Source organism: Monodelphis domestica, chromosome 3 (assembly GCF_027887165.1).
Source record: "Monodelphis domestica isolate mMonDom1 chromosome 3, mMonDom1.pri, whole genome shotgun sequence".
Lineage (NCBI taxonomy): Eukaryota > Metazoa > Chordata > Mammalia > Didelphimorphia > Didelphidae > Monodelphis > Monodelphis domestica.
The window spans coordinates 189,268,225-189,294,396 of NC_077229.1; the positions used below are offsets into that span (position 1 = coordinate 189,268,225).

Below are 26,172 nucleotides of genomic sequence, written 5' to 3' on the forward strand. Positions count from 1 at the left end.
TTGCTTGGTTGTTCCTTGAAAAATTGAGTCATTTATTATAACATCCTGGCACAGTGAGAGAATACACCAATAACAAGAGAATTGAGATTCTATTGTAAAGTGTATCCAACCTATACACAAAAGGATTTCCCACATTTAATTTAAACTTCACAAATTTGGAATTTATTATGTTTGTACAGAAAAAGAACTAACATTTACCTTAGTACCAGCTTTGTAAACAGAATTTGCCACAGCCCATTAACAGTGTAAAGAAGATTGTCAGAGCAATGTTTGCCTAAGAAAACTACCTCTCCAAAAGGGTAAAAGGGCCTCTTTACATACAAACAATATCTTTGCAAAGTAAACCACAGGTCAGGATTACTCTGGCCAATAATTCAGTATATTAATTAAAGAGTCATTATCTATTAATTAAGGTTGGGTCTCATCTATCAAGCAAGAAGAAGTCATAGAGTACTAATTGCTATATCTCTTCCTCTGTAAAAGGAAGGCTTTGGAATAGTTCTCCCAGCTCCATGCCAATTCAAAATCTTATGATCTTGCCAGTTGAAAGTAATAATGTTTTATTTGTTTTAAAATATTCTATAATTCAGATTAACCTTCCTCCCAACGACTCTGGAACATTTCCTGGAAGTTGGAAGTATATTCTATAATATCTCAATTGTATATTCACAGGCAAAGGAGACGGTGTGGCATCATTTAAGCCTGAAGGAAACATGTGTTGTAAAGAAGAGAACTCTAGACCCCACAGGTAGTATCTTATAAGAATACATGTTCAAGGATAAAAAGATTTTTTGTTGGACTAAACTGTTGTACTTGACCACATGAAAGATGCACTTATGAGCTAGGATTTAGAGAGGCTATATTTGATTTATATTTAGTTGGCTTCCTGCCCTTATTGAATGCATGAAAGAAAAAACAAGCCAACTAATTGGCAACTGCTCCATCATCTTACTTCATCTTGCTATGTTTAAAGTTCATATTTACTAAGAGAAAAAAAATCGCGTGTGTGGTTGGGAAGTATAATAGTGTTGTTGATGGAAAGCAGAACTGGCCTTGTCATCAGGAAGACCTGGGCTCAAATCTTGCCCCTAACACTTACTGGCTGTATAATCATTGACAAATCACTTATGCCATGTTTTGTGCCCTACGTGACTCCCTAAGACTATAAGTTATAGATGAGTTTTTGATGATCTTGCTTCAGTGGAAGGAGTTTTCACCTTGGGAGGTGCTAATTCTCTGTAACTATAGAACTTATAGGACTCTAGATAAGGGTGGTTGTCAATGTGTGTACATGTGTGAATATTTATATATCCACCTATATATGTATAAATATATACGTGCAGAAGAGAGTGAAGAGGGTGAAGTATGGAATGGGGAATGATAACCATTATGGCATTAAATTATACACATCTCATGAACCTTCTATTAAAATCCTGTGCTTTGTACTGGCTTCTAGAGAGATCTACTCAGAAGAACCAAGCCTGCTCAGAGAAAGAAAAGATTCATAAACTCAACAAGGAGAATGCTGAAAAAGCTTGTGCTTCCCTGGTTCAGAAGAGTTCTCCCACAGGAAGAATTCAAAGCCCAGGAGAAGATTTTCCTTCCAAAGAAGAATATAGAGAGAATATTGAAAGAGCTACATCGAAGATGGGAAGACAAGAAGAGGTAACCATTAATGGAGAAAACCAAGACCCTGTGGAAAAACCCAAAGCTTTGGGAGATGTGAAGAGATCTCAAGAGAGTATGGTCTCCAAAAGAGAGAAGAATGCACTTCATGCTAAAGGCGATACCAATGAGGAAGAAACTGGGGAGGAAGGATCAACAGGTGCAATAAAGGAAACATTAGAAAGGTATAAGAGTTGGCTTCCAATAGAACAGATTGATAAAACTGAGGGGAGAGAAATTTCATTCAAGGTAGGGTTTAAAGCAGTGGTGTCAAACTGGGATAGAAATGAGGTCTATTAAACTATATTGAAGGATTTCTGCTGGCCTCCTATTGATGGAGGAAAAACTCAGATGAATATTATCTATGTTTTGTACATTTTAATTTATTTTAAAATTTATTTCCTAATTACATTTTAATCTGGTCCAGAGACACTTTTACTTTAAAGAATAGATCGCTTTGCTAGTACGTTATAGAATAGCCTCGTATGCTCATTAAAAATTCAGGCATTAAATGAATAGCAGCATCAGTAAGGTCTCATGTGCCATTTTTTAATGGTTGTAATTTTCAAAGTGTTTGTCTTGACTATTTCACTGGGTCTTTGTGTCATCTCTGAGAGGTAGGCAAGGATGATATCATTATCTGTACTTTGAAGGTGAGGACATCGAGGTCTAGAGAGGAAGTCATTGTTCAGTGGGAAATGCATCAATCATTTAAAGTCAGAGGACTGGTGTTCAAATGTTGTCTTTTTTTCACTTTCTGTATGGCCTTAGGTAAGTCATCTAACTTAGTATCCTCATATGGGATGAGGAGCTTGATCTAAATGCCAATCTCTAAGATTCTTTCCCAAATTCCAGTCTTCCAGTCCCAAATTCCAAGTCTTGTCCAAGGTTACCCAGGTGGTGAGTGACAAAGCCAGGACTGGAATCCAAGCTGCCTCGAGTCCAATGCTGTGCTTTTTACCTAAAGATAATAACTATCTAAGAAATGACACTCATGATGTCAGTATTGGGGAGCTTTTTGTATATCTCTTCTGGGTTTTCCATTTTTTTTGCTACTTTTTCTTTCCTTGCCTGCCTTTTGCTATTTCAATAGCTATTCACCCCTCTGTTGTTTTTCAGTCATGTCTGACTCTTCATGACCTCATTTGGGGCTTTCTTGGCTCAGATATGTTTGTCATTTCAATCTCTAGCTCATGTTAGAGATGAAGAAACCAAGGCAAATAGGATTAAGTGACTTTCTCAGGGTCATACAGCTAGTAAGAGTCTAAGGTCAAATTTGAACTCAGGTCTTCCCAACCCTAGGCTTGGCACTCTGTCCACTGTGCCCCTAATAATAATGAACATCATCATTATAAAACTAACATTTATAGTAGCACTTTAAGTTTTGCATAGCTCTTTACAAATAGCACTACATTTTATCCTTACAAAAAGTCTGGGATGTAGGTGCTATCATTAGTCCCAATTTACAGATGAAGAAATTGAGACAGATGTTACCCAAATTCATACAACGAGGAGAGTGTATGATGCCAGATTTTACTGACTCCAGGCTTAGTGCTCTATCCACTATGGTGGTAGACAGGGACTACAGAAATTGATGAAATTGATATTGGTCAATTTTGTAAACTGAGAAGTAAAAGTTTCATTAAAGGATGAGAGGGCAAATCTAGTCTAGAAACCAAAATAAAATTAATAGATTAGATGTCATAATTTTAGACATATATCCGTTATCAAATTATATCTTCTCTAGTGAGGGGGCAAGGAGGTTGGGAGGGATTTAACAGGATCTTTTAATGTAATAAACTAAATAATTTAATTTTATGTTCAATTAAAAATAGATTGGATGACACTATAGCTTGAAAAACCATATTTAAAGAATTTATGCCACTGACTCATAATAGTCATTGCTTCAAAACTTTAAAAGTAACTTATTAAATTACTATCCTTCATAATTAAGACTGTTATATATAGGTATATATATATATTCAATTTTAGGGTCTAATGAAAACTAACTGATCACAATCAATATAGATAAAACAATAATCTGGGCAATGTTGATCATCAGAGGCAAAAGACTAAGGCATGAGTCTTAGTTTTATCATTCCTGTATGACCCTTGTTGATGTAATTCACCTCTTTGAATCTATTCTTATTTTATTCATCAAGAACAACTCATGCTAAACCAACTTAATTTTCTTTTTCAATAATTAATTGAACTGGTAGCTTAGGGGAATGCTATAGATATAGTTTACCTAGATTTTAATAAAGTTTTTATAAGACAAATACTTTGATAAACAAATCTCTTTTATGTAAAAGAGATTTTCCAGGTCAGCAGTATCAAGTTCAAATAGAAATAGGGGCTACTAAACATTATATATGCATCCTCCAAAAGTGACATATTAACTTAGAAAACCACATATTAACATTATCTATGTTCTATCATATTTCTAATTTGTTAAAAATTTCCCAATTACACAGGTTTGAGAGTATTGTAGGTGCCCCGTGTGTTTGACACCTGTGGTTTAGATGATAGTAAAGTTAGGTGAACTTGGAATGAGTTGTATTTTGCATCTTAGAATTCCTAGTTTCCTTCAAGAAGCAGTTGAATGATACTTTCTGCATGAAGTCTTTTTTGGTTTCCTTCCTCGTACCCTCCCCCCTCCATTTCCCTTCATCCCTATAAGGTTACCTTGTGTTTGATTTGTATATGTTTTGCATCTACCTACCTGCCTGCCTGCCTGCCTATCTGTCTGCCTGCCTGCCTGTCTGTCTGTCTATCTATCTATCTATCTATCTATCTATCTATCTATCTATCTATCTATCTATCTTCCTCTCTTTCTATCTTCTTCTCTCCCTCCTTCCTTCCCTCCATATCCATCCATCTTTTTCTCTCTCTCAATCCATCTACCCATCCATCCATCTATCTATCTATCTATCTATCTATCTATCTATCTATCTATCTATCTATCTATCTATCTATCTATCTATCTTCCTCTCTATCTTCTTCTCTCTCTCCTTCCCTCCCTCCCTATCCATCCATCTTTCTCTCTCTCTATCCATCTATCCATCCATCCATCCATCTATCTATCTATCTATCTATCTATCTATCTATCTATCTATCTAACACACATACATTTATACATATTCTGAGATCTACATATCTACAAAAACACAATAACCCTTGTCTTTAATGAGCTTTGTAGTGTATGGATTTTAACCAGTAAAGAATATGAAGCCATTTCCTCAAGAATAACATTGTTCATTACTGATGTCATGCAATCCCATTAACAAAAAAATGGATCTTTTGCTAGCCTCTTCCATAAAAAGACTCCAAGTGAATCCTAGTCAGAGTTCACCGTGGCTGATCAGTCCTGCTTTTAATTCTTTTGAAATATTATCAAAAGACAAAAGGTCTCAAACCAGTTTGATAGCCTTGGGAGAGGGGGGACATGTGCCCTGGGAGTAGCTATAGCTTAGAAGCAGGTTATTTTAGCCTGGTCTTGGGGGCTGAGGAGAAAATGATTTCACACAGAAATACTGCTACTACTAATATAATCCAATATTAATTTTCCTCAGCCTACATTAGAGGAAAAATGATGTGTGTGTGTGTGTGTATGAACATATATAGATATAGGAGATATCTATATAGTTGTATAGAAGTGTACAAATATATATATATGTAGGCATATGTGCACATATATATTCATGTATACATGTACACATATATGAAATATATCTATATAAATAGATAAGTTTCCTATATTTATCTTTAACTATCTATCTATGGCCTGTCTATGCATACATATTTATCTATTTATAAAAGCTGTTATGAGGAAAATGCCTAAGAGTTAATTCCGCAAGAATATTTGCCACAAAAGATAAAAAACATAATTATTATTATGTTTTAGCACTGCCTTTCTAAGTAATATAATTTAAAGGATCTCCATTTGGAGGATGCTTTATTTTTATTTTTTAAATGAAGAACTTTACCAATTTTGTATTTTCCAGGTATAATGACAGTAAAAAGGATAATTCTTCAGTAATATCCTCAGGAGGCCAATCCATGAGGCTTCTTTCCCAGAATGCTGAGCTAGCTGCTCTGGCAGACCACAGCAGTAAGCGAAGAGTGAATGATGGAGGCCTCCTTACTGATGATAAGAAGAAGAGTAGAGTTGACATAGAGGGCAGAGATGAAAAATGCAAAGCCCAGGAGCCCACCAAAATAAAACAAGCCCTGAACAGCCTACTAAGCAAATCCCAGGAGTCACCTAAGATTAAAAAGGGGCATCTAGTAAAGTCTCCTACCAAGGAGAAAGATCTGGCAATACCACAAGGTAGGAAATGGTTTATTTCTCAGTATTAACCTTTTTTTTCAAAAATAATTTAAAAATTGTACTTGGCCTAATAGCTAAAGAGGCAGTAGAGAAGACTTAAAACCTTGAAATACATAGAGAGATAGATAGGATCCAATCTGATGATCTCCCTTTTCTGTCACATTCATAATATTTGAAGTTAAAAATCAAATGTGGAAAATATAACCAGAAAAATAACTAGAAATCCTGGCATCTGGAGAAAATTCTATTGAGAGAAGAAGGGTATATTAAAGTGTAGGTGGGCCCTTGAAGAGACAGTTCAATAATGGGATTAGTCATGAAAAGAAAGGGGTCAGCCCATTCCCTTCCTCTTTTCCCATGTTCTCTTCTTGTCTGCTTTCTTGCTACCTTGCCTTCTCTAAGGGCTACGTTTCTCCCTTAATCCCTGTAGGTATGTTTTGAGGCATAGAGATTGCAATGACATTTGTAACCTTCTTCTTCCTCTCCATCTTTGCTCCCATGTTTGGGAAAAGCTTTAGTTATTTCCCATAGTTATGACTTTGAATTTACTACAGATGAGTTGAATTCTTCTTTTTTAAGATTATTGAGTTTTTTCTAGACAAATGAACTAAATTGGAAGCTTTTGGAGGTGAAGGATTGAGTCCTCTCCTTCATTTGTATTGACCTATATTACATATGCAGTCAGTACTAAATAGTTGCTGATTGAATGAACAAGTCAGTGAATTAAGGTATAAGTTTATAAAGGTGAAAGAATGAGTGGAATGAATTAATTGATATTTGGGTGATGAATGAAGAACAAATTACCAGCTTTTAAAGGAGAGAGACATAGAAAAGAAACTGACTGCTAAGGAATTATTATTACCTGATGATACAACTTGATTGAAATCAAGCTGCAGCAGGTTGTTCTCCCACTAGAGACTAAGGGTAGGAACCATGAACACTTAAATAGTTTTAGAATGAAAATTTATCCAATTTTACAGGGTGTTTCATTTCCAGTCAGAAGAAAATCAGTTTTGTGACTTGGACTTCATTTTAAGTTTAAAATATTTTGGAAAGTGATCTATAAATTTTTAAAACTATTAATAGCATTAAACTACATGTTTTCTTTCTCTCAGCTGATTAAAATAACTTACTGTTTCAGTAATGCCTTTGATGAGATTCCAAATAGTTCCTTATCCTTTGTTTGAAATGGTCTAGAATTTGGGAAAGGTATCCAATGGAACAATATTCAGACTGGAAATTCTTCAACTGTTTGACATTTGATGCTAGGAGCCCTAAAGATAGTGCAGACGGTGATTCATTCATCCTGAGATGCTTTCTTTTAAAACACTGGCATCAAGCTGTTTATTTTGTAATGCATAATGTTAGCATTAAAGAAAACATGAAATGTAATTTACAGCTCTAATTCACTAGGAACAAAACATGTGACCATTTGGCCTTTGATTATGAAATGAGGAAATTGTCAGCACAAAGCATATTAATAGGTGCTATTAGAAGACCCGGGAACTCAAGAGGTGATTCTTTTTTCCTTTTGCTTCCTCTCTAGATAACAGTCCTGCTCCCCCAGCCCCATTTGATCACAGGATTGTCACAACCAGACAGACAGCAATCAACAGCCTCTATATTGTGAATAAGAGGGAAATCTTAGGAGGGTAAGCAGTCCCTGATTGCATGAATTTACTCAGCAGAGAAAGTGTTGAAGAAAAATCTCGAGATCTTCTTAAATGCATGCCAGCCTAGAACTGGTAACCAAATATGTTATATAATCAAACACTTAAAAAGGATTCTTAATCACCCTCAAGCTCAAACAGATGCGGGCTGGGTCAGTGGGGGTGGCAGTCGCTAAATGCAGCATTTATTAGGCTGATTTATCTCTGAAAAGGATAGAGACCAAACCGATTTCAAGACCAGTTAGAAGCTGTCCCGTTCTTTGGCTTGCAAACTGAGAACCAATGTTTGGAATTGGGAATTCATTGAGTTAAAGACCGTGTCTTATTTTGCAAAGTTGAAGATGAGATCAAAGGGACCTAGTCTTATGTAACTTTGGAAATCTTAGTCTTTTGCATTTTAAGCTCAAGCCCACATGCAAGAGTGATTATATCAGAATGCTGGCAGAGCTATCCCTATTAAATCCAGATATGTTCATAATGATTGGATTTATCTAGAAGATTAAAATTGGATGGAATCTGGTACAGGATATGTACTATTGGCCTGCCCATATGGTCTCAGAAAGCGAAACCACCAGAGTAATAGTGTGCTCATTTGATTTGTTCATTAAGAACACATGGAAACATCTGATCGGAAACTATTGCCATGTTCCTGCTTGACCACTAGTGCTTAGACCTTTGTGATCACGTTGTCTCTTGTGCTCCATATTTTTCCCCCCAGGGGACGGTTTGGTCAAGTACACAAATGTGAAGAAAAAGCCACAGGCCTGAAATTAGCAGCCAAAATCATCAAGACCAGAGGGGTTAAGGAAAAAGTAGGTACTGAGTAATGTGGACTTTGCCCCTCCTTGTTCTTGTTACATTTTAAACAGCCCTGGGTCTCAGAGCCCTTGCTTCTTTCCTTCCAGGATGAAGTAAAAAATGAAATCAGTGTCATGAACCAGCTGGACCATGTGAATATCATCCAACTCTATGATGCCTTTGAATCCAAGAATGACATTGTCCTGGTGATGGAATAGTATGTGTTTTCTTTTCCTCGTTGGTTTTCCCTATCTTTCTTCCTTTTCCATTTCCCCTTCAGAGCATAGATCACAACAATAATATTTTCCACCAGATTTTACAATTACTCCTGTAGTTCAATAACCCTTTAGAGGCTGTAGGATTTTTTGCTTTTTGATATTGACTTTTAAGAAAACTATAAGATCTTAAAAATTTTCTAAAATTTGATTTAAGTATTTTTCCATGTTACATGATTCACGTTCTTTCCCTCTCCTTTTCCCTCCCAGAGCCAACAAGCAATTCCACTGGGTTATACATGTATTATCATCCAATACCTATTAACATATTATTCATTTTTGTAATAGAGTAATCATCTAACCCCCAAACCCCACCTTCTATACACATATAAACAAGTGCTAAATAAGGAAACTAAAAGATCTTATAAAAATTTGCTTACTATTGCAAAGTACTTGAAGGTTTAAAAAGTGATTTCATCATATTTCCTATCCTATAAAATAGATAATATTATTTCCCCCTTTCTGAGGTGAGCAAACTGAAGCTTTCTTTGAAAGGTAAGTGAAATGCTAGGAAGTATTCATGAATTCATAACTCCCAACTCACAAGAATAGCACTTTTTCAACTACTCCAGGGAAATTGTTCACAAATGCCTCCATTTATAATATATGTTAGTTGATAGACAGCATGAGACTTTACTTAGTATAGTCCCTGAAAAACAGTAGGTGCTTACTAAATGCTTATTGACTATGATTGCTTCAAATATCTGTTTGCTTTTTATCATGTAGGATACTTTTAGGGTCTTTTATTTATGGGATCATAGAGTCTAGGACTGAAGAGAATTTAAGGGTTTATCTGGCTCAACTCCCTCATTTTATAGATGAATATGCTGAGGACTAGAGGGTTAAGTGACTTGCCCAAGGATACTGAGGTTGTGGTAAGAGGTAGACTGAAGCAGAGGTCCTCTAATTCCAAGCCCAGTGACTTTTCCATTTACTCTGACTTCAGTATTCCAAGGATCTGCCATTTTATTAGTCTGCCATTGATAGCAATCACAACTTTTCCATGCCTTGGTAGACCTTAACCTTGAGTTACTGTGACCCAAAGAGGTTACTTCTTTATGGTGATGAGCCTCTTTGAAATTACCTTAGCTGGTCCTCAGACAGTTGATATGCAATCTATCGCCAGGGCCATAATCAATCACAGATTTTCTGTCTTTATACATCCAGGCAGAGCTTGGATGTCATGGAGGTAGCCTTTGAGGAGCCAAGGTCAAATTGGCATATTGTGGTATCTCATGTTCAAGTTTGGGATCAGATAAAACACTCACCCCCTCTATGTTAAAAGTTATAGCTGAGAAAGGATATTCAGCAAAGATACAGAATCGATTCAGCTGAGCTGGACTTCCCAGTCATTGCTTCCAAAGCTGCTCCACCAGTCAGAAATCTCTAAGGTTTGTCAGTCAGTCAACTAGTGTTTATTAAACACTTATCATGTGCTTTTTTTCTTTGTATCTCTAGTACTTAGCAAAGTGCCTAGTCTATAGAAAATTCTTAAAAAATGTTGAAGGGGGGGCAGCTGGGTAGCTCAGTGGATTGAGAGTCAGGCCTAGAGATGGGAGGTCCTAGGTTCAAATCTGGCCTCAAACACTTCCCAGCTGTGTGACCCTGGGCAAGTCACTTAACCCCCATTGCCTAGCCTTTACCACTCTTCTGCCTTGGAGCCAATACACAGTATTGACTCCAAGACAGAAGATAAGGGTTTAAAAAAAAATGTTGAAGGAGCAGTTAGGTAGCTCAGTGGACAGAGCGCTGAGCCAGGACCTGGGTTTAAAATTTGCCTCTGGCACTTTCTGGTTGTGTGACCCATAGCAGGTCACTTAACCCCAATTTCCTAGTCCTTATCATTCTAGCTTGGAACTGATACTTAGTATTAATTCTAAAATAGAAAGTAAGGGTTTAAAAATAAACAAATAAATAATAAATGCTTGTTGTCTGGTACCTGAGTAGAACTTTAGTGGATCCACTATTTCAGGCCAAATTATAATATGAATCTAGTCACTATAATATATTTTTGAGTCAGATCAGATTTATCTGTCAATCATTTTGAATGTGGCCATCAATAGGAAATTTCAGAACTTGATATTTAAAAACCTGAAAATAAAAAGCATAATCTATGATAGAAAAGAACCAAGCATCTAGCCTTTACTAAAGAAAACAAAATTATTTTAAAAACAGGAATAATCAAGACTAAACATTGTGAGACCAGTCCTAACCAGGAACAATGAGCTCTTGATGAAATATTTGTTCTGGAGGCTTAGAATTGTTGCTTATGAGATAATCTATGGTTCAATTCAAAACTATGCACATAAAATTCTAGGCACTAGAGATACAAAAGGAAAAAATGTCACAATTCCTACCCTCAAGGAACTTATAGTCTAACATTTTAAGAATACCTCAAACTATAATAATAACAATAGCTAGCATTTATATAGCACTTTAAAGTTTGCAAAGCATTTTATGAATATTATCTCATTTGATTCTCACAACAACCTGGGACAAAATTGAAGCACAGAAAGATTTGGTGATCTGCTCAGGGTGGCATAATAAGTGTTTAAGGTAGGATTTGAACTCAGAACTTCCTGATTCAAAGTCCAGTACACTAGCTGTTTTACCATCTGACTGCTTTATAGGTCTGTAAAATACTTGAAGCAGTTTACTTACTACTTAGTCTTTCTTCAGGCTTTGTCCTGACTGTTCTTCTTAGACTCACAGACTTAGAGCACAACAAATTAGGACTCATCTAAATTTTGTTTTAATTGCATAAAAAGTTCTTCTGGTCTTAGCATCCATAAAGTTAATGTTATAAATGTGCAAAACCAGAACTTTTCATTTGGCCTCTTTTTGAAAGAGGCCAGATGTCAAAAAAAAAAAAAAACAAAGATAGAATATTTGGAAAAGTAAGAAAAGCTGAAATATATCTATTAAAAGTGTTAGTCTTTAATAAAATATGGCCAATGACTTTGAGAGGAGAATATTGTGAATTTTTGTTCGTTTGGTTTGCCTGGAATTGAGAGTTCCTTAGGGAATCTCCTTTCCCAGTGTAGACCAGCACTAGTCCTAGAAAGTTGCCTGGGGCCCCTGAGAGGTTAGCCAATTGCTCAGTCACACAGCTAGGATATGGCAAAGGCAGGAACTGGAACCCAGGCTTGACTTCCTGAGATTGGCGCTCTCTGTCTCTCTCTCTCTGTCTGTCTCTGTGTCTCTCTCTCTTCTGCCTTTTTCTCTCCTCTCTGTCACTGTCTCTCCGTCCCTGTCTTTGTCTCTGTCTCTCTTTCTGTCTCTGTGTCTCTGTCTCTGAATATATCTGTGTCTGTCTCTCTCTCAGGATAATTAGGGAGTATAAGTTGCCACTCACTGCTCTGAGACTCAAAATGAATGCTTAAAATAAAATTCTTAAGTTTTTCTTTGCTTTTCTCAATAGTGTGGATGGAGGAGAACTGTTTGATCGAATAATTGATGAAAACTACAATTTAACTGAGTTGGATACCATTTTATTCATCAAGCAGATATGTGAGGGGATCAGACACATGCATCAGATGTACATCCTTCACTTGGATCTGAAGGTAAAGCATGTGCTTTGTAGCATGTAAAATGTTAACCTTTTCCCATCTGGCCCCAAATATATGTTTGTGTCCCTGTGGGACATCATGCCTTGCCCATTTATATCATGGCTAACTTAGGAGATAAGAACCCTCTCCTCGAACTTTTTTCCCATCCTTATCTGGGCTGTTCTAATCTTTCAGGGCAAATTATTAGAAATCCCCCATGTCCAATTCAACAAATAATTCCACAATTGAATTAAGCACCTGCTAAAGAACTTGGGCTTAGTACTGGGGGTGATCCAGAGTTCACATACAACATGGTCCCTACCTTTATGCAGCTCCGCAGGCAGTGACATGAACACTAAAAAGCCTGGCTGGAATAGTTAGCCGCCTCCTGAGTGTTTCTCCTCATTATTTTCAGATGTGTGTGTGGGAGGATTTCAAATAAATCCTAGTTGAAAACAGGTTAGCCAGCTCTCCCGGATCTTCCAGGAATTTTTAGGGATGTTTCACGTTCTTGATTTTCAGGGATGATAGAGAATTGGGTAGCACCCTGGGGAGATGGGGCTCCAGGCAACTGGACTCATGTGACTGAAAAGCCAGGGAGCAGAGCAGAAGGGGGCAGAGGAATGGATGGCACCAGGCTATTGGGGAGATCCAGAGGGATGTGTCAGAGGTGACTGAGGCAGGCTTTCCTTCCTCTTCACTTTCTCCTCTACTTTTCCTTTCTCCTACCTATGATCAGTAAACAATGACTAAAAAACCCAGGAACACTGGTGAATTGGCCTGATGGAGTAGAACACCATAAAGGTTACCTTCTCTTTAACAAAATGAGGGGGTTGAAGCCAATCATCTCTCACATTTCCTCTAGTTCAAAAGCTCATGAACTCTGAAGATAGATGAATCAGACCCTTTCAGAGCTCTGAGTCTATACTAACTTAATAATGGTGACTGAGGAAGATATGATAAAAATAACAGCTGGCACTTTATATAAAAACAATACTAATAAAGCACTTTAAGGTTTGCAAACTGTTTTATATTTATGATTTAATTTGATCCTCACAATAACTCATTAAGGTAGGTGCTCTTTCTCTCATTTTACAGATGAGGAAACTGAGGTTAATAGAAGTTAATAGATTCTAGAAAGTATCTGAGAATGGAATTCAACTCAGTTCTTCCTGAATTCAAGTCTAGTACTATCCAGTCCACCGATTAACTTGCCACACATACATGTATGTTCCTATACATATTCATACATGTACACAACAGTGTCATGGCTACTAAAACAACTATGTATACATTCCTCAGGAAGGCAGAGGCCAGTTAATGTCTCTGTATCCTCTAGGACAGTAGAATGCACAGAGATTGCATTTAAGTATTGGAAGGAAGGAAAAAGAAGAGGAAGGAAGGAGAGAAGAAATTAAAGAAAGTGAATGTATATATTTGTAGAACTTACATGAACTTGAATGAATTAACCCCATTTAAATAGGCCTGCTTACTTTCATCTTTCTTGCTTTAATTTGGCTCCCTATTACCCCAGTAGGCATGTGATGTCCACCTCTGCTCCTAGTTCAACTTCAGAGGTAGGGCTATATAGAGTTTTTTACAAGCACTTCAGAGCATTTGGTTAAGAACTGAACATAATTCTATGTGCTTTTGCAAAGCATTATTAATTTAGTGTGAATATTCCACAAAGAGTCCCAAAGGGCCCTGATCAGTCTGGAAATAGACAATGATATACTAGAAACCTAATGACTCCTACTTGAAGCTTGTAATGTATTAACTCCTGAGGATTTGCTGTGGGCTATACAATCAGGCAGCTATTTAGTCAAGACCTTCTTGGACTTATTTTGCTTGACTAAATGATAAAGGAAAAATCTAGATAAATCATAAGAGATATTTGGAAAAGTGCCTCAGATGGCTCTATTCCCCAAATTCTATTGAAAAGCAAAGTTATTCAGTAAAAGCATTCCATAATATTCCAAAAACTTTCAATATAATAGTGCATAGGAGTATAAATTTAGAGCTGGAAAAAAATCTTAAAGGTTAGCATAGCCAACCCCCTCTTTATTCAGAAGAAGAAAATGAAGCACAAAGATTAAGTAATATACCCAGGTTCACCCAACTAATGAGTATATCTGAAGCAAGAATTTGAACCTAGGTCTTCCTGATTCTCAAGTCTGGTGGATGGAGATCTACTATTCCAAACTGTAGGGTATGGGGTATTCAAGGAAGACTGGTACTTATGGTGTGATGGCTTGCTGAACTCTTTTCAGGGCTGTTTCCATTCTCTGGTGTCCATCTGCCACCCAATTTTCACCCATGGCTCCAAGAAGCCATAGGTTTCAAAGCAGCTACACTCTAGGAAAATTGTCTTGGCAGACAGGCTAGATCAGTGAGGGTCATAATAGACAGGTCTCAGACCCATCAGTGATGGAGTGATGGAGTGATGTCTACTTCAATCATTGTGAAGACTTTCCCTGGTGGAAGGGGCAGATGAGAATACTTTGCTTTGATGACCTCAAAGCTTGTGGAAGCAGGTTTAGAATTTGGGTCTAACACTGAAGATGCCAATGGTTATCCATTGCTTCTTGACTTTTGTTTTGTCACTGGACTCCAATGACTCTGGAAGATAAAGTGTGGCTGAAAACTTTACAGAACTCTGCCTCAATTACATCCAGTTTATGCATGAGCCAAAAGACACCCTCAATGATGCTATTTTGGTCCTCTTTAAGTATGGAGAACATCACCCAACCAATTATTCCATGTTGCCCTCCAATCATTGGAGCACGAGACTGTAGCCTGTAGAGATAATTAATGGCTAAACATCTACACATGATGTGGTTCAGACCTATTTTAATAGAAGGCTTCAAAACTCAGTGACCCCAATTTCAATTCAAGGGAAAGAAATTCTTTAGTATTGAAAAGGAAATGTTACATTGCCTCCTAATTAACAATAATATATTGCAGTTGGAAAGGGCTTTTCACTTTTCTAACCAATTTCACATCTATTATCCTTTCATTCAATCTTCACTATAAGGCTATGAGTAAAGGTAGGGTCAGCGTCCTTGTAGCCACTTGATAAATAACAAAAATGAGGGAGGGACAAGGATGTTTATGAGTGTCTGAGATTAATTTGTAGCAGAAGGACCAGAAGCTTGGTCTACTTGACTCTATGCACCAATTGAAATCCTAAGCACTTTCCACTGGAATTCCAAGTTCACTCTGGAGTTCTACTTTTGTTTCAGTGAAAAACTTTAGGGAAATCCTTTCTTGGTTATAACTAATTTTTCCCCGGTCTAAGGGGATCATTGTTATAAACAAATTGTATCATGCTGAAAGATGGTCTACAAAATCTGAATGCTTTTACTTCTAACATTTATTTTTTTGTTAATTCACTGAGGAAACTCCAGATTTCCAAGCTAGCGCCATATTTCAGGGGAAAATTGTGTTTAGAATGCGAACATTAGGACTGTAGGTACAAAATGTTAAAATGGATAAAAATTAATATAAACATGCTTTTTTAGGCTCTGGAGGCAAGTCTGTAGTATGAAAAGAGTATAAAAATTTTCTTTCATTTTCAGTACAGCTAATAAGGAAATCCAGCTGTCTGTTAGAACTAGGTTGAAAACATATGTCTGTAGTAGGAGAATTCTCCCCCAACTAGAGTAGAAATCATACTTAATGATTTTGGAAGTTTTATGTCAAATCTGAGAAAACATCTTAGTAATATTCTCCTTCTCTTACTTCCCTAGAGAAGGTCTACGTCTGAACTTATGTGTTATGTTAAATGGCAGGACCATGAAGAGGAGAAGGCGATCTTGGCAGACTATATCAAACCTCAACTGCCACATAATTAAAGGAGAAAATACCCACAAAAAAATGTGCACCAAACCAAAAGCCCTGATAGGCTTATCCTGTTCACTGTCCTATATTTAGTCACGGTTCAAATACAATTCAGTTGAATGATAACTGCTATCCTTTCTAATGTCTTTCTCCTGGCAGCCTGAGAACATCCTGTGTGTGAGTCGAGACGCCAAACAAATAAAAATTATTGATTTTGGATTGGCAAGAAGGTATGTTTCTGTGTGCTTAGCTATTATTTTATAGGAGTAGCATGAGTACTTTATTCAGGTCTGAAATGTCTTGCTTTCATACATCCATTTAGAGAACACTAAAATCATTCTTAGTGGTGTATTTCTCTGAATATGTAAAAATCACTCCATCATTTGAAAATAATGAATTTGTATAATTTTAGGACATATTGGTTCAAAATATTTGATAATTTGCCTTAGATATAAAATTTACCTGTATTCTTTTTGAAAAGAGAAGGCCTACTAAAGCAAGTTAATAGTGCAAAGAAAATTTCAAGGGAAGATTAAACATACTTAAGGAAACAGGAAGTTTTATGGATTTTGGCACATTAATTATTTCTTTGAAATTGAATGTTGCTAATGACCATCTCTATCCTTATCAATAAATTAAAGCAGACAGCGTGGTCTTCTTATGTGGCAATCTTTTATTAGTACTTCTAGAAATTGTATATACATGTATAACTTTGCAGAGAATAATAATTAGCATTTTATAGTTTGTTAAGGTTTGCAAAATATCTTACGAAGATCTCATTTTGTCCTCACAACAATCATTGGAGTTATTATTATTCCTATTTCATGTTTAAGGACATAGAGGGAAAGAGGAGTTACAGTGACTTGGCCAGAGTCACAGATACCAAAATATCCGAGGTGGAATTAGAACTCAGATTTTCCTTGTTGCAGGTCCAGCATTTAATCCATTGTACCACCTAGCTACCTTAATGTATGTGATGTCAATATAACATATATATATGTGAATATATGTTATACATATATTATATAAGAAAGGGAAGGAAACAATTCTTTAAGTACATACTATGTGCCAGACACTGTGTTGAGTACTTTAGAAATATTACCTTATTTGGTCCTCACAACAATCCTGGGAGGGAAGTGCTATTATGATATATCATATCACATATAGGGTGGCTAAAAAGTCTTATAGTTTTTAGCTTTATGCACTAAAATTTTTGGAGCACTCTGTATATGTGTAAGCCAATCAGCAAAAATTTGTTAAACACATACTATGTTCTGGATACTAGACAAGCTACCAGGGAAACCTAGATAAAAATATAAAAGAATGAGCTCCTTTCTTCCTCCCTCCTTCCTTCCTTCCTTCCTTCCTTCCTTCCTTCCTTCCTTCCTTCCTTCCTTCCTTCCTTCCTTCCTTCCTTCCTTCCTTCCTTCCTTCCTTCCTTCCTTCCTTCCTTCCTTCCTTCCTTCCTTCCTTCCTTTCCTTCCTTCCTTCCTTCCTTCCTTCCTTCCTTCCTTCCTTCCTTCCTTCCTTCCTTCCTTCCTTCCTTCCTTCCTTCCTTCCTTCTTTCCTTCCTTCCTTCCTTCCTTCCTTCCTTCCTTCCTTCCTTCCTTCCTTCCTTCCTTCCTTCCTTCCTTCCTTCCTCCCTCCCTCCCTCCCTCCCTTTCTTCCTTCCTTCCTTCCTTCCTTCCTTCCTTCCTTCCTTCCTTCCTTCCTTCCTTCCTTCCTTCCTTCCTTCCTTCCTTCCTTCCTCCCTCCCTCCCTCCCTCCCTTTCTTCCTTCCTTCCTTCCTTCCTTCTCTCTCTCTCTCTCTCTCTCTCTCTCTCTCTCTCTCTCTCTCTCTCTTTCTTTCTTTCTTTCTTTCTTTCTTTCTTTCTTTCTTTCTTTCTTTCTTTCTTTCTTTCTTTCTTTCTTTCTTTCCCTTTTGTTTAAAGAATTTGTCTTTAAAAGGACTCCCTTCCCTATCCCACTAATGAATCCTTTCTTGTAATAAAGAAAAACATTCAAAGTCAAATAACAAAACAGACATTTAATGGTATATGCCATATCTCATTCCTTATCTACAGTACAAGAAGATATATGTATATATAAATATAATATATGTGTGTATGTAGTATACATTTTGGGGACACTGTATATAGACCATCCCAGTAAGTTTTAAATATAAATACCCTGGCACTTAAATTTAAATGGAACTATGCATAAAAATTAGGCCAGTCAGTCAGTGATGTAAAAACAATCAGCCTTTATTTGCCACATTTAATTTATACAAGGAATAAACATAGTTTAATTCAAAATACTCCAGGATGGGAAAGACAGGGATAGCCAGGAATACATCCAAGGGCTGTAGTCCTAAATCCCAAACTAGAGATTTCACTTTCAGCATTGGATTGGGAGGTGTAGGGATATTGTTAGGCCTCAGGCACGATGACCTTTGAGCTGGAGGAGGAGGAGGGAGGCCAAAGGGGGTAGTGAGTGACCTCCCCAGCATGTAGCACATTTTCCCATTTCCTTTTGCACTAGGATCTCATCATCAGTCCAGGTATGAGGGCAGCACCCACAGGTATAGTTCAAGAAGGGCAGTGTGGTGCAGTGGATGGAGAACTGATATCAGTACCAAAAAAGACTTGTCTGTGACCCAATACTAGATCTGTGGCCCTGGACATATTACTTAACCCTTCTGTGCTCCAGTTAAGGCACTCTGGCTATCAGTTATGGAATAGATGCTGCCCTTCATTGATAGAGGGAATTCTCTTAGCAGGTTGTTCCTAATATATATGAAATTACAGGCCTGCTCCCTATCATTAATTTGCATGAAAAACAAACCCTTAGAACCTCTCTGAGAGAGTTGTTGGTAAAGGATGTTTTCCTCTGCTGTCCAATTTCAGTCACAACAACTAGAGGGAATGTTTTTTCAAGCTTTTAACAATTTCTGACACCTTTATTCTCTTCTTCTTAATGCAGATATAAACCTAGAGAAAAGCTGAGAGTAAACTTTGGAACTCCTGAATTTCTTGCTCCTGAAGTTGTGAATTATGATTTTGTTTCGTTCCCTACTGATATGTGGAGTGTTGGCGTGATTGCCTACATGTTGTAAGTAAGCCTAGAATCAGCATTAACAAAATTGTTGTCATCCCTCTCTTATTCCAGAGACTTGACTAGTTTTGGGGAAAAAAAGCAATAATAGCTAGCATTATAAGATGTTAGTGCTGAAAGGGCTTTGAAAAATGAAATCTTATTTGAACCCCATTATTTTACATAGGAGGAAACTGAGGCCCAAGGTCACAGAGAAGGTTAATGTTTCTTACAAAATAAATGAATAAAAGTGTGATGCATGAACAACAAGCATTAAATACATACCTCGTGCAAGATATTATGCTAGAAACATTAGGGATATAAAGAAAAAGCTGGACAGTCTCTGCTCTCAAGGAGCTTGTTTTCTAATTGTGTGTGTGCGAGTATGCATGTGTACATGTGCATGTATGTATGTATGTTGGTGGGTAGTGCATAATGCATGGACACAAATAAGTAAATAGAAAAACACACACACACACGCGCACACACACACACACACACACACACACACACATATATATTTCACAAACCATTGTGACTTTCACATCCTGGAAAGTCAATCAGTCTTTATTAAGCACCTACTTTGTGCCAGGCACTGTGCCAGAGATACAGATATGAAAAGAGGAAGACAATTCTTGCCCTCAAGTTGCTTATGATCTACAGTAGATGACAAAATGCAAAAAGAAGGTGAAAAGCTGGGTCGGGAGGGGGAAGGTAACTGAAAAAATAAATAATGGGAGGTAGATTAGAGTCATCTTTCTCCTAGGGTTCTTCAGTTTCCATACTGAAGGGGTGTCTAGGACCTCTGCTATGGCTTCAGCTCCCATCAGTGGTGTTTCCTCCAAATGCAGGGGGTGCTCCCCTGTACCCCAGTTCCATTAGCCACAAAGTCAGATTAGTTTACTTCATAATCACATAAATGTAAATGTGTTCTCCCAATATTTGGAAGGCTTAATCCCCTTTCTGCCTTGTTCCACCTCAGTCTTTGAGGAGGGGAAAGGGATTTGATTCATAATTTGCCTCATTTCCTAAAGAATCCCGTCCCAGTTCTAAAAACAAACCTCTGTCCCTCCTCCCTCTAGGTTCGAGTCCTAGGTGTTCCGGCTTCTCAGGGTTTCCATGCAGGGGTGGCTGGCTGCGCCATCTTGCCTGAAATCCTGGCTCTAACACCATCTTGGCTTGAATTTCTAGGTCCAAGGAAGATTGCCCTTCACCGCCTGAAATGAAAGACAAACAGAACAGAACAGAAACAAACATCCCCAGGCCCATTTCTTAGATCTGGGGTATAAGAGGGAGAACAGAGAAAGACCTTCCTGTCTTTCCATTTCAGTCAATGGTACTTGGAGTGTGGATGAGCTGGGATCTTCACCTTCTAGATGGAACAGGAAAGAGAGGCAGATAGAGAGGCTGGAGAGTGAGAGACTGTTTCAGTGTCCTCAGGTTTAAAGATACAGGTAGTCAATCAAAAGAAATTATACCTATCTAGGTGGTAGGGGATGCCTCCATGTTAGACAATCTAGAAAGGCTCCCCAACCCTCCAGGACACTTCCATATTAGGGCATGCACAGAAAAAATGATATATATAAAGTGGAGTCAGTGTGGCATAGAGTTCAGAGAACTGTCCTTAGAATTAGGAAGAGATCGCTTCAGATTCTGTCTCTGACCTATACTGACTGTGTGGACTTAGGAGGGGTAACTTCTCAGTAGACAAGTTGCGGTAAAGATGGCAATCTGCATTGTGGAGGGAGTTTTCTTATCTAGGAATCCCTTATATGAATGCAGTCACAAATCCCGATTTCCAACCTTAAATTTAACGTAATTTTGAGGTGGATGAGAACAAACAGTACTTTCTAGGAACCAATATTATGGAGGCAGTGAATTTATTCTTTCTCAACTTACACATTGGCTCCTACTCCCAAACTGGCAATTGATGCAATAAAAAGGGACAATTTATTAAATAGTTTCCAGATGGCACAGATAAATAAGAATTACTGACCTTCATGTTCAGAGATGACATTGCTGATGGGTGATCGCTATCTGTGCGTGGGTGTGCCTGGAAAGTACTTTCCACACACACAGAACATGTGAGGGTTATTCTTTGATTTGTGGCTTTGGTCAAGGTTGGCTAAGCCCTCATACTGTTTTCTTTGTGACCTTAGGTTTGTGATGGACGGCTGCTCTGAATTCTTTGCTTATTTGAAGTCTTTCAGCTCAGTGTTTCTGCCTGTTGCTGTTTGGGCTACTGATTTGCTACTTTCCATCCATATTGTTTGAGGTTCTGCCTCAGAGAAGCCTTAAAGCAGGTCTTCTGACCTGACTGGGGTTTTTTGACATTGGCTGGTTTTAGAAAAGTTTATCCCAGCACCATCTGGCTGGCGTAGGCTCATACAGAGAATAGCTTACAGAAAGTTTCCTGGGAAAGTTCTTTTATGTGCATGGTCTATTCTGGTCAAATTCTTATTTTCTCCAACCTGGGGCATTTTTGGTAGCTGTAACCCTCCCCCAGTACATGACACTTCAACCAAAGTTGTTGCCTTTCTCAAGGGGACAAGGTAGCTGCCTGTTGATACCATGGGATAGAAATTATAATTCCACACCCCAATCCATGCCTTCCCATTTCATCACCATCATCAAAGCTTCTCAGAAAGAAACTGTGAAATGGCTTGAATAATTCGTATTTCGACCTTCCTCTCCTGGAAGCAAGGATAGGTTTGTGGTTGAATTAAAATGTACTGAGGGTTCCTTCTTCAGCTAGTGGCACAGTAGATAGAGAGGTAAACCTGGAGTCAAAAAGATGTGGGTTCAAATCTAGCATCAGGACTTTAATATCTGTATGACACTAAGCAAGTTGTTTTTACCTCAATTTGCTTCATTTTCAACAGTAAAATGGATATAATCATAGCATCTACCTTTTAGGGTTATTGTGAGAATCTAATGAGATAATATTTGTGTTTAAAAAGCACTTAGCATGGTGCCTAGCACATAGTAGGTGCTACAAAAATTCTCATTCCTTTCCTTCTGATCTATTTTCTTTGTCATCATAGGTAATAAGAGTTTCCTTAGCATTCCTCTGTCTCAGATATCTTCACATTGCCTGATTATCCATAATTCATTAATTCAAGTACCCAAGAGTATGCTAGTTTATCTATTTCCTTGGTGACAAGTGAGGGGAAGTTGCCTCAGAAGTCAATTTTAATGGGAGTATCAGTGATAAAAAAATTCACATTGACATTTTTGGAGCATCTATTACATGCTTGGCACTCTTCTTCTCAGGGCAAAGGCAAAGTTTTTTCCCCTCTAATATACTTCCCACACATAATTTGATATAGCTGCAGTCTTTTTTTCCTGGACTATGGACAGTTCTATTATTAAGACATGGTAATATGAGAGTCAATATTTGGCATAGGGAATTAAAAAGCCAGCCTCAGAGGCAGGGGGAACTGGATTCAAGCTCTGCCTCTACCATAGAATGATAGTGTGACCCTGGGCAAGTTATTGAAGCTTTTAGGGTCATGGACAACCAAGGAGATAAAAAGTCCTTTAGCAGGAACTCCCTTCAACAATGACTTCCCAGGTCCAGTCCAAAATATTGGGTTGGCAGAGGAGAATATAATTCCTGCTCTTGAGGGCTCATATTCTATTGTGGGAGGTAAGGGATGAGGGATGGAGTTTGGATAAAACCAATCTACAGCTAAGCAAACACAAGATAATTTGATGAGAGAGAGAGTGAGCCTTTCTGTAACTTGTTTCAGCAACATTGATACCAAAGAGTATATGTTATCAGGAAATTTTGTACCCTCTAATTCCCACCCTGGGACATTATCTTTCTCATCTCTGCCTCCTGGCTATCCTGGCTTCCTTTAAGGCTCAACTCAAATATCACCTCCTGCAGGGAGCCTTCCGCAGTCCTCCATAATCTTACTGCTTTCACTCTGAGATTGCCCCCAGTTCATCTATATTTTGTTTGTACATAATTATTTGCATGTTGTCTCCTCCATTAGACTGGGAGCTCCTTGAGGGCAGGGCCTGGTTTTTTGCTTTCTTTGCATCTCTGATGCTTAGCAAAATGCCTGGCATATGGTTGGTACTTAATAATTACTAGTTGATTGACTGACGATTGATGAATTTTTTCAGATTACATTTATTGCATTTTGCAGTGTGATTCTCATTTTCTTTTATAATCTAATTTTGCATTATTCCCTGTTATACATGCTCCATTCCATCTAAATAGACCAACCATCTTGCTCACAACAAAGAAATGCTTCCCACCGAAACATGAGCAAAGCTAGTTTAACCCTATTGATTGACCCTTTCTACTGTATGACCTCTCTGAACTTAGTTTTCAGGATCTAAACATTTCTTGGTTCTCTTGAGACCTTTTAGGTTTCTCTTTTAATCATTTAATTCTCTGTCATTGTTGTTTCATCCCAAAATTTGGATTTTTTTAGGTCAAGTTTACATATGAACATGATAAGAGGTAACCCATGTTACGCCTTGCTTTCCTTTTTTTTCATTTTATAAAAAAGTCATTTTTTAATTTATTCTTTCCAACTCTTCCCTATATTTTCATATCATACTGAGCTGTATGGTCATGCAGACCTAGATAGCATTAGCAAACTCATATGTTATCCAGTTGCCTATCTGGGACTGCCTGGTTGGTCCTAAAAAAAGGTTTCGAGAGCAATAAGTTTCAGACAGAAGGGAAGGTCCAATGGAACAAAGAAAAAAAATGGAAATAAGATGATTTTAACAACAGGATGTTCAAAAGGGCATGTGATGGGCAGGAGCACTATTGATGAACACTGGGATATGCTCCAAAGACTGATTTGCAAAACAAGTTAGGTTGTCATCCTTTGATGACATGTTCTAGTCACAAGGTTAGGTGTTTTAGGGGAACTGAAAATTCTGATGTCACCAAAGACTGTTTTCATTGGAGGATTCCCCACAGCACCACTTTGTGCCACAGTAATCACCAGATATTTTCTATTTAGGGTTTACATGTTAGGTAAAAGAAACAGTTCTTTTTTTTTTTTTAAAGCCATAGTCAGTTGATATAACTCACCTGAACATTCAATTCATTAATCACTTATTACCCCTTTAAGGTTTATGGAGCCTTTTCTTCCTACAATTCCTCTGAAGTTGGGAGTGGAAGCATGATTATCCCTATTTTACAGAATGAGAACGCTAGACTCAAAGTTAGGTAAACTTGTTCAAGGTCACCCCATTCCAAATCCATCAACCAATGATTAACTGATCAATCAACCAACACTCATTATGAGCCATGAACTGTGCAAGGTGCTGGGGACGAAAAGAAAGAGCTAAAAAGTCCCTACCTACAAGGAACTTACATTCTAGTAGAGAATTACATATAAGAAATGGGCACGAAATGAGGTTGCTATTTAATCCAAGTCTAGTGTTCAGTTCAGTTAAGAAACATTTGTTAAATGTTTGTTATGGGTAAGATATTACATTAGGCACTGAATATTCAATGAGAAAAATATAGTTCTTTGCCTCAGGAAGATCACAGTCCCTCAGACAATATAATATGCACATGGATAAGTTTAATTTTATAGAGACAAAAGAAACAAAAGAAATCTCAGACAAAAAATGTTCTTTCATGACCTAACTTCCCCTCACCCTTCCAGTCTTCTATTTCCTTGTTCCTCAGCATGTCCTCTTCAGTCCAGTAGACTCATGGAGATTCCACAAACAAGACACTTCATCTCTTGGCTCTGGATAGTTTCTCTGCCTGTCTTACATGCCTGGAATGTTCTCCCTGATCATCTGCATATATATATATATATATATATATATATATATATATATATTTTTTTTTTTTTTAACCCTTACCTTCTGTCTTGGAATCAATACTGTGTATTGGCTCCAAGGCAGAAGAGTGGTAAGGGCTAGGCAATGGGGGTCAAGTGACTTGCCCAAGGTCACACAATTGGGAACTGTCTGAGGTCAGATTTGAACTTGGGACCTCCCATCTCTAGGCCTGACTCTCAATCCACTGAGCCACCCAGCTGCCCCCTCATCTGTATCTCTTGGTTTCAAGTCCCAACTAAAATCCCTTTCTACTGGAAGCCTTTCCTAATCTGTCTCAATTTGGTAGATTATTTCCTATTTATCTTGAATATAGCTCCTTTGTGTGTTGTTTCTCCTATTATATTGTGAGCTCCTTGAGGACAGGGACTGCCTTTTGCTTCTTTTGTATCTGCACTGCTTAGCCCAGAGCCTGCCACAAAGAAGGTACTCACTGGGTAGTTCCTCATCTCAGTGAAATCACAGGCTCAGTTCCAACTCCTATTTGTCTCTATCTACCTCTGATCATGTTACTGTCCTTGAAAATCTTCAAGGCCTCCCTATTATTGCTAACATATGAAGAACATACAAAGTAAAATACAAACATATATATACATTTACAATATATAATGTACAAACATATAAAAACATACAATCATCCTTTTAACATAGAATTATTTTCAGATTAGTTATTTCATTTTGTAGTATGATTCTCATTTTCTTTTATAATCTAATTTTGCATTATCCCCTGTTATACATGCTCCATTCCATCTAAATAGACCAACCGTCTTGCTCACAACAAATTTATCTCTCAACTTTATGCCTTTACACAAGGGATTCCCACGTTGGCAACACACACAGTCTAGGTACTACATTATCCTTCCAGTATCACTTTGTATCTGCTTATCCAACCAAAAGTTAAAAATCCCTTGTAGAATGTAAGTATAAATGAGCAAATATTTATACTTATATTTATAATTATAAATAAAATACTATAATTTATATTTAAATATATAATATGAAAAATATATAAAATATATAAAAATAAAAATAAGCAATTAAGGGTAGAAAAAGAAAGAAACAAACATTTATTAAGCATCTATTATGTGCCAGGTACAGTGCTAAGTAAGCACTTTAATTTACTTTATCTCATTTGAATCTCACTATAA

The 26,172-nt window shown here is 37.4% G+C and overlaps 1 protein-coding gene across 7 annotated transcripts in view; it reads left to right on the forward strand.

Annotated features, from left to right (window-relative positions):
* The window catches only part of MYLK4 (myosin light chain kinase family member 4), a 156,095-nt gene that overhangs the window by 118,186 nt on the left and 11,737 nt on the right, over window positions 1–26,172 (forward strand). For all 7 annotated transcript variants that reach the window (XM_007488057.3, XM_056823356.1, XM_007488059.3 and 4 more), the window contains 9 exons: window positions 673–748; window positions 1,457–1,850; window positions 5,670–5,995; window positions 7,542–7,647; window positions 8,384–8,477; window positions 8,571–8,680; window positions 12,160–12,301; window positions 16,286–16,356; window positions 19,088–19,216. In XM_007488057.3, the coding sequence (XP_007488119.1) occupies window positions 673–748; window positions 1,457–1,850; window positions 5,670–5,995; window positions 7,542–7,647; window positions 8,384–8,477; window positions 8,571–8,680; window positions 12,160–12,301; window positions 16,286–16,356; window positions 19,088–19,216 (1,448 nt within the window). The remainder of the gene's footprint in view (window positions 1–672; window positions 749–1,456; window positions 1,851–5,669; window positions 5,996–7,541; window positions 7,648–8,383; window positions 8,478–8,570; window positions 8,681–12,159; window positions 12,302–16,285; window positions 16,357–19,087; window positions 19,217–26,172) is intronic.